Source organism: Teleopsis dalmanni, chromosome 2, assembly GCF_002237135.1.
Source record: "Teleopsis dalmanni isolate 2A chromosome 2, ASM223713v2, whole genome shotgun sequence".
Taxonomy (NCBI): domain Eukaryota; kingdom Metazoa; phylum Arthropoda; class Insecta; order Diptera; family Diopsidae; genus Teleopsis; species Teleopsis dalmanni.
Genome location: NC_051847.1, coordinates 26,262,259 through 26,271,907, shown reverse-complemented (window position 1 = coordinate 26,271,907; position 9,649 = coordinate 26,262,259). Strand labels below are relative to the sequence as shown.

General features: G+C 27.6%; 1 protein-coding gene across 1 annotated transcript in view; it reads right to left on the bottom strand.

The window, feature by feature from the left end:
- Window positions 1–9,406: 9,406 nt before the first annotated feature.
- Window positions 9,407–9,649, bottom strand: part of LOC119674175 — a 16,918-nt gene continuing 16,675 nt past the window's right edge. Inside the window, exon 5 of the mRNA XM_038085301.1 lies at window positions 9,407–9,533. Coding sequence (XP_037941229.1) covers window positions 9,407–9,533 — 127 coding nt within the window. The remainder of the gene's footprint in view (window positions 9,534–9,649) is intronic.

Here is a 9,649-nt window from a genome sequence, read left to right as displayed (position 1 = left end):
ATAATAGAATGATCAGCTTAAGATCAGCTTAAGAATGCCTCTGAAATGCAGAGTGATATGTTTATCCAACTTCACCACTAAAACTATGTGTCTGCTTAGAATAAAGTGCTTACTATTTTATAATGTGCATCATTTAAAAGCCGTTGAATGTCTGCTACTTACTATATAAATGGTTATTCCATTTAGGATATGTTTCGGATCGAAGTTTCAAAAAAAAAATTCATCTTACTCAAGAATTATAATTCTCATCACATTGGAATATCATCTGCGATATTTACAAATTACAATTCTTATTTACTTTGAAAGCTAGTTGTTATATAAAAACAAATAGTCAATATAACTCTGTAATATTATTTTAATAGAAATATTTCATTGGTGTTTGTTTGCTGGGATGAGGGGAAAAGTCAGAATTGGAAAGTTTTTAGTTAGGTTTAAATTTTGTAGAAATTCTAAAACTTATAAACAAAGAGAAAATACTTCCTAACATATTTTATTAATATTAATTTTCAATAATTGTGTATAATGTTAGGTACATCACCCAAAACAATTACATAGAGGGACGGTGATGAAAGTCATAAATTGATGTCGTAGAATACGTCTTCTTTTGGTTTTATGACTAAATTCCGTGCGTATTTTATTAGTTTCAGTTGGTCATCAGGTAACGCGAATTTTATGACCACAAGGATCATATTTATACGTTAAGTTGTGATCGAGCTGTTACTAGTTAAATGCAGAAAAGTAATCAAAAATCACAAAGGGTCCAGTACTATAAAATGTCTCATAGCAAGATTTACACAATATATTGAAAACAAACATTTGAAAAAAATCTCAATCGCAAATATACGTTTACTTACATTAATACAAAAATATAAAAAAAATTTAAATAGAAAAATTAATACCTATTAATTAAAACTAAAAAAAGCCTATTAACCTTCTACACTTTATCGATTTCCTTTAGTTTGTAATAAGTTCGTAGAGATAATAAGTCGATTAATTAATTTACAGAGGAAATTATTACTTCATTCGTTTATCATAATATGCATTTTATGATAGATTAATAAAAATTTTTTAAATTTATTTTATTAATAATAATTAACTTTATTTCGATATTAAAATTTTGAAAAATTGGCATATATTTTCAACGTTATAATATATACTCGTGTGGAAATATGTATGGCCAGCACAGCTATTCTTCTTAGTAGAGTATGAGAATGGGTAACCTGCATAATATTTGCTGTCATAGCTGAAAGAGTCTAGTCATAGTCTGTTGTAATTTAATCTAATGCTCAGTTCCCTGGAGTTAAAAAACATCTACTCAAGGCAAGGAACTCTTTAGTAATCTTGTGGAACTAGTGTGTTTAATAATATTTATAAACACTTCAGAGATACTTAAACAGAACAATCAACAAGTCCCGCGAAGTGGTATATGTATATATATATGCAGAATATATGCAGAAACACAAGACTTTTTAACAACTCCAGCATAGGTGTATTTTTCTTGTAAGATCAGGGTAGCGGCTGACGGTTGTGCGGTATGTTTTTCTCGAGGTTTTTAAATCTCAGATATCGGTTTAGGAGTGTAGGGCGCTCACTTTAACGTACTCTAGGATTGCGCTGCTTTCTACTTTGTTCTCGAATTTTTTGCAACTCCTGAGCAACTTTACAAACACGGTATTTGGCAGGGTGATCTTCACCACAGTTGCATTATTTAGCTTCACGGTTGCCACTTGAAAATTTTTTTCTGTACCAAAATTGGTTTAAAAAGGTACCATTTCTGTAAAAAAGGTCCAAAAAAGGACCTTTTTGTTTTTTCGTTCTGTGTTTTTCATAGTGTTATAAATGAACTAAATATAAAACAGTGCAAAGTTGAATTTATAAAAAAAATTATTTGGAAATATCCACAATAAAATTGGGTCGTCAAAAATGTACCATTTTTTGAACATGAGTACCAAACGAAAAAAAAAAAAAGTACCAATTTTTGTACTAAAGTATCATAAGTGGCAACCGTGTTTAGCTTTTTGCGGCTCATGCCGGCCGGAACATTTTACACGTCCGAAAGATTACCTTTTTATGGACTGAAATATTAGATTGCTGTTATTCACATGTTCAATCTTAACTACGCAACTAAGTATAGTTAGTAATCCGTGTAATTTGTTTACGTCTTTAATCTGATCAAAAGAAATCAGCATAAACATGTTGAGGGGCTTTTCATTCTCCACTGTAGTTTGTTGACAGCATTCATAATTTTAAACTCTTTAGTTTTAAATTATCATTTATAACGTCAACAGGATAACACTAATGGTGTAAATTTTTGACATATCCCAGATTGGACGAAATTGTTTGGCTTGGTAAGTAACATATGCCATGCTGCTTAGCTTGTTGAAAAGAACGCAGTAAGGCTTCTGTATTCCAATATTGGTACCCAACAAATATGTTATTGTTTTAATTTAGTTTTAAAATAAAATTCTGCTATACGAATTTCTTTAAATCAATAAATAATAATAATAATAACATTCCAATATTTGGCACGCGCTTATAAAAATGTTGGCCACCACTGCTATACATACGTAAATGAGATAAATTTCTTACAAATATATATTTTTAATAAATAATAAATTCATATTTAATTATTTTTATAATTATTCAATGATATACAAAATCTTTAAACAAAAGATATGATTTAAAATTTCAATTACTTAAATAAAATTTATATGCCTCCCGGAATGGACGTCATACGAGTTCAACCAGATGCGGTGTTGCCTAATACCCATTTTTATTTTTAAGCCCTTGTGCAATAATACAATGACGTTAAAACCGAAATCGATATAATAAAAATAAACCAGATTAATTTTAAAATTTGAAAAATCACAAAAACTAACAAAACCAAATTAAGTTATTTAAAACAATAAAAATGAAACCGAGAAATATTGAAATACATAAAACAATTTTCGATTTAAAATTTTTTACGCTTTGGAAACTTTATTAATCCGCGCATTTGTTTTTCGGATATTACGACAGCTCGCTGTAGCATTACAACGAGTGAAGTGACTCGTTGATTTTGATGAATAAACATAATAAAATTAATAACCTTTTTAATTTGTTGCACTGATCGCTTTAAAAATATCATAATTTTTTATGAATAAATTCCTTTAGACATGAGTGTTTACACTCATTCGCTGACCTTTGAAAATACTGAACTCTTTGGAAATATTCGGATTTATGTACCAGGAACTTGGCAATGTAACATTAATTTTACAATCAATCTCTTATTTAAGAAATATAGTGTTTAAATTATTTTTTATGAGGGTGTTAAATTATTTACTACCAACAATTAATTATCATTTATTAAGGTTTATATTTTATTACTATATATTTTTCAACAACTTAATTTAGTAATCCAAATAAAATTAGGACAGATTTTATTAATATTTAGCTATAGTTTCGTAAATACTAAAAAATCAAATTCGATATTCATTTATAACTATATTTCTTTGAAACATTAAATTTCATTTGTTTTTATTATTTCTTTTATTTTATTATTTTATTCAACTAAGTATTTTTAATAATGAATCAAAATCCGGCACGCGTTAAACCAACTTCAAATTAATTAAATTATTTCTTAAAGACTTCAAGTCACTCACATTTAACATTTATTGTCTTTTTATTAATTTAAAAATATATTAAAGCAAATATAGCAAACATATATCATTTTTTGTTTTTTCAAATAAATAGTTTTTAATTTTTATTTGCTTAAATTTTATTGTGTTAACGAATTTGACCTTTTGCACCTTTACAGCGTGAACACAGCATATTAAAAAGCGATTAAACATTTTAGCTTTTAACTTTAACTTTAAAGTAAGCATGTAAGTAAGTCAAAGAAACCTTTATATGGATTGAACTTGAAAAAAAAAATCAATGAAAAACTAGCTAACACTGCACAATCGATTGAAGTTGAAAACATCATGTATACACATTAAGTTCGCGTGATTCCCGACAGTCCGATTTGATAACGAATTTATTAAAAGCCAACTATTTTGAATAAGGGCATATATAGGGCTGTTGGAAGTATGTTTAACATATTCATACAAAGTTTAATTGAACTCAACCGGAACAAAACTAGTTCATCTAATAACATACATTTATATATTTTTATATATAGAATTATGTATAGGTATGGACTTTGAAAAAAATATATTACATTTTAATTAAAATGTTTATTATATTTAAACGGAATAAAATTATTTTTCTATTATCTATTTTTGTCTTATTAATAGTATTATATTTTCTGTAGAATTATTTATTATATAATAATAACATATATGATCTTAACATGTGATCTAGTCATGTATATGGTAATTAAATATGATTCTTTAAGGTCCTCACAAAAATTTTACATATTGTATAAAACTTTAATTGAATTTAAATGCCTAATAATATTAAATAATGTATAACAATGTATAATTATATATGCAAATATATATACTCTGATCTGTGTATATATAATTTCGTATTCTAAGGAGTATAATTTAATAATATATTAATTTAATTTAATTATTAAATTAAAACATATTACTAATTTTTATGAACTACTGATAAATTCCAATAATTGTTCTAAAGCTAAATCATTTTTATTTCTTTATGGTAGTTATAAGAGGTCAAAACATAGTTTCACAGACCGCTCAATAAAACATAAATTTTATTTTACTTTTAAAAATTTTATTTACTATAATAATTTAATAATAATATAATAACTTGTACATATTACTATATATATGTTAGTATATACAGTTGAAAACTTGTTTAAAATTTTTTTCTTATTCTGGAAAATAAAAGAGGCTCCGCTAAGCTAATGTCACCTACTTCCTGAATTATAGTTTTCTTGTTGTATTTACAATATACATCGAAAAGCGCAGACTACATTCAAACTAACATTGTCAATGTGGGCTTCAATAAGGGTTTAACTCTTTGGTATTTTATGCTATTGCAGATTGTTCTAATATTATCACTTTTCAATTTTACATCAGTTCTATTAATTGAATTAGTTGATATTTTTTCCAAGAAAAATAAAAATGCAATATTCAATTAACTTATAAACATTTTCTAAAAACGAATTTTCTACTTATTTTCTTATTAAGGAAAATTAAACTCATAACCCTGTTTTAAAATAAGTATGATTGCTTGGGACAAGAAGATGTATTTTGAACTCAACTTAGATTAATGACTAGCTATTAGTTTAATACCAACTAATCGTGAATACGATCACCGATTCGTATTAATTGTTCATTTAATTTATCGTTATAATTATTATCCAGAAATTACAGTCTAGTAAGGATATAGACGGGCCGAACAATCTTCCTGCAGTCAGCACTATTCCTTGCTGCGGTTGCCCATCTGCAAAGTTCTCAAATTATTTTTAATTTAGTCGTTTCAAATTTTAACCATTTATTTTTACATTTCTCTAGAACTTCAGATTCGAATATATTTTATAATTTTGTTTCGATAGACATTCTGTTTACATGCCTCAACAATCATAGTCTTTATTTCTTTGTGCAACACATTATTTATTATTTCCAATAACTTGATTTAACCTATAATTAAATTTTCTTTAAATACTTTTTATTGAATCACTTTCCTCTCCATTTTATAGTTTCCTTTCCTATTATTCATCATATACCATATGTGACTACCGTTCGCAGTAATGCTTTATATTATATATCCTAGATATACAATGGTGCTAAAGGGTAAGTATTTTCTTATGACAGCAATAGTTAGAGTGTAAGCATTCCTATATATTAAAATTACCTTGGTACATCCGCACAAACGACATGCTAAGAGACCTTCAGGGACAGAGCCCTGAAGTTATATGCGAAAACTGACAGGCTATCCTACTTAGCACTATTTAATCTTAGAGTGATCACTCTCCGCACGGGGAGGTACGCAGATCTTAGATCAATCACCGAATAATCATGAAGCTTATAAGGAATACATAAATTAATCAAAGAGATGGGTGGGACCCTGTAGTACCACCAGCTATCAAAGAGTAAAAGTGCCCAGTTACGCTGACTCGAAAAAAGGATCAACATACATACTAGTATTAGAGGTATACCAACCATTAACAAAAACTGTAAATATATTAGAGCTAGAACCGATAATGTTTCTGACTAGTTAGTTGGATATTATGTAGGAATATCGTAGTTAGTTTATTTTGTACTAAAAATTTTAATTACAATTATAAATTAATAAATGCATTCGAAATTACTTAAATTAAAAAATAGAAATAAAATATATCTATTACTTCTTAATGAAATAGGTCACATTTAGCTTAAAGCAAGTTACTTAATATTATAATTAATAGTTTATCATGCACATATCGATTAGCAAACTGTTTTATATGACAGTCGGATTCAATCCCGTGATTCATAATGTATCACTTTTGATCGCAATCTGAAAGGTTTGCGTTATTTATGCATCGCCTGAGCGTAGAGAAGATACATTTTTAAATGACCTAAAGCATAAAATGTAAACATATTTTTATCTTTGCTTTAAAATTAATATATTTAATTTAATAAATATTTTGTTAACTAATTGCAAATTTTTATATATTCAAGGCTATGCTTTTGACGATCATCATTAATTTTTGGCGGCATACCGCACTAATAAAAGACATTGTTGCAAATGATAATGACAAACCATTAATGTCGGCTATTTGATGTTTTTAAGTCATTTTCATTTGTAATATAGTTTGTTGATTCATTTATGATTAAAAGAAAATAATAATAATAAAATTGCAAAAAAAACCTCGTATAACAAAAATGTTATAAATTTTTATTTCGAAATTGGAATTTCTTTCAAAATTGCTCATAAAAATTATAGTAAATAATTATTCATCTTTTTCACTGTAATTTGATTACTAATAATATTAGTGTGATATAATGTATATATAAAAAATATTTAATTATTACTTAAAACATATATCGAAGTTATCTCTAATAATACAAGCACATTAGCTTCTGTTTAAGCATATATGCTTAGGGCTGATTTCACAGTTGTATTTAAAACTAAAAACTTACTTTAGTATGTTTTGAATCAGCAAAATTGCTGGCTTAAGTCAGTATTGACACTTAAGTTAGAAATATGAATATGAAATCGGTCTTTAAAAACTTATTTAAGTATTATTTAAATCAGCAAAGTTGCTGACTTAAGTCAGTATTGAGACTTAAGTTACAAATACGATTATGAAATCGGCATATAAAAACTTATTTAACTATAATTTAAATCAAGAAAGTTGATGTCTGAAGTCAGAATTGAGACTTATAGCACATTAGCATTGTCTCATATAGGCGGTTTTGGTTATTAATGCCATTAATGAGGATCATTTACCTTCACAAAGTGCTCATATAAAGGTGCATCCACACCAAAGCGAACGCTTGCCAACGAACGAACTTTTGCTGCTACGATTACCTTAAATGAGCTCATCAATAAATCAGTTAATTTAAGAAGAAAAATGTCGAATGCAACCCTTAAAAATGAATTTCCCACAAGGGAAATTACCAAAATTTGAAATCTGTGTCAAATGTTTTGTATGTGAAATGGAAACAAACAACAGCTGAGCTGTAACTAAAAGCACTAAAGAAGTAAGTATTTAATAATAATTAAATAATAATTAAAAAATTAATATATTAAATGTATATAAATAATTTAATATATCAAATTTATATTTTATTATTTTGTGTGATATGTTATTAAGTGAAGTTACCTGCATAAATGAGCTCATTACAATGTGAACATGCACTCATTAATATAAATGAGCAAGTACCTTAATGAGACAGTGTGAATGTACTCTTAAGTAATGAGTATGAAATCGGGATATAGTCTTTAAATTGTTGGTAGCTATCAAATGTCCGTGTAGAGAAGATAATCAGAACTCTATTCAAATGACATTTATTTTCCGAAATATTTAGAGAAATTACTTATTAGGTTTTCACATTTTTTAAAGAGATATATAGATATAGATTACATTTTTTTACTAGTAAATTAACTTTTCTCTTTTTTTAATTTTTTGATGTACAACACTTTATTCCTATGAAATCATTAACTTATTTTTTATGACTGAAATTAGTATATATTGCAGACCGCCTGCAGTATGTAACTGCAGGCTCTATAAATCGTTGCAAAAATATACCTTAAGATATTAAAAAAAAATTTTTAAGTTTTGTATAATTATGACATCAAACATTTTTATTATTATTTTTTACTGCATCACCATTTGAGTTTATTTTAATTACTACAACATGAGTGCAAACTTTTACTCTTTTCATAATTCATTTTTTACGTGTAATATTTTGTTCACTTATTCAATTTCAGTATCGTCAGACAGTGGTTCACAATCTTTTTGAACTCGTCAAACACTTATCTTTTATCTTTTGTTGTGGAGATTGTTTGCAATCATTAATGTATTAGATTAGGTTCAAACTACAATAGTGATGAGAATACTTGATTTATAGTCCCGTAGGTGTTGGTAACGAATATTCGACTTCATTATTTCGCAAAAATAGATAAAAATTCTCCGACTGGCAACGTTTTTGATTAGATACGCGGTAGTTTAAAACATGGTAACGGGAGGCCTCTGCTTCAATTAAAGAACAGCTGACATATGATCTGAAAGCACTCGGTTCTAACTAGCGACATCAAACCGCTGGTCGTACTGATTGTCATATGCTACCAGTAGCTGTCAAGCGCGATATATATTTGTACTCAGTAGTTTAAAACATGGTAAGGGAAGACTGCTTCTTTTATTAAAGAACTAACGAACAAATAATCTGAGCGCAATAGTTTCCACCAATTAGCGACATTAAACCGCTGGTCGTACTGATTGTCAGTTGCTACCATTAGCTGCTAAGTGCGATATACATTTGTAATGACCAACTAAGTAAATAAATATTTTATTTCTCTATGGAATACCTAAAATCACTTTATGATTTATCTACTAATATTTTGTGCTTCTTGGACTCTTAACCACTACTTCCAGATTCTTTTTCTTTAGACTGACTTTTTCTTTGATTGACGTTGTTACTCAAAATCAGTATAGCGCAGACCACGGATTGAGAACCACTGCCTTAAAATGTTAAATTCCTTTTTTTAGACAAACTTTTGCTGCGATTGGCATTGTTTGTAGAGAAAGAGTTATACCTAAAAATTAGACTGCTACTGCCATTGGAACTGCGGTTGCAGCTATAATTGCTTTTTTTTCAATTTTTTTTTTAACTGAAAGTGAATTTAAGTTGCCTTTAAATAGGTTTTGTTATTGTTTCATACGTTTTTCTTCTCAATTATGTAATAAAAACCACAAAGCCATCATTCATCACGCATGCTCGTTGGATAGTATGGTATTTTTGTTAATATCCATTCATCTTTTTGATTGAAGTCTGAAATTGAAATTGCCATTCTCTGTTGGCAATAGATTATCATTAATATCAACGGCATTATTATGAATAACAATGCCACCAGCTAAGAAGTAAAATGATCTATCCAAGCTAAAAAGATTTTTAAAAATTTTATAGAGTGAATATGGGATACATGACTTTGATGGAATAAGTGATTGATGGTTAATCTTTAAAGCATCTTAATCTTTTGATATAAGAAGGAAGAA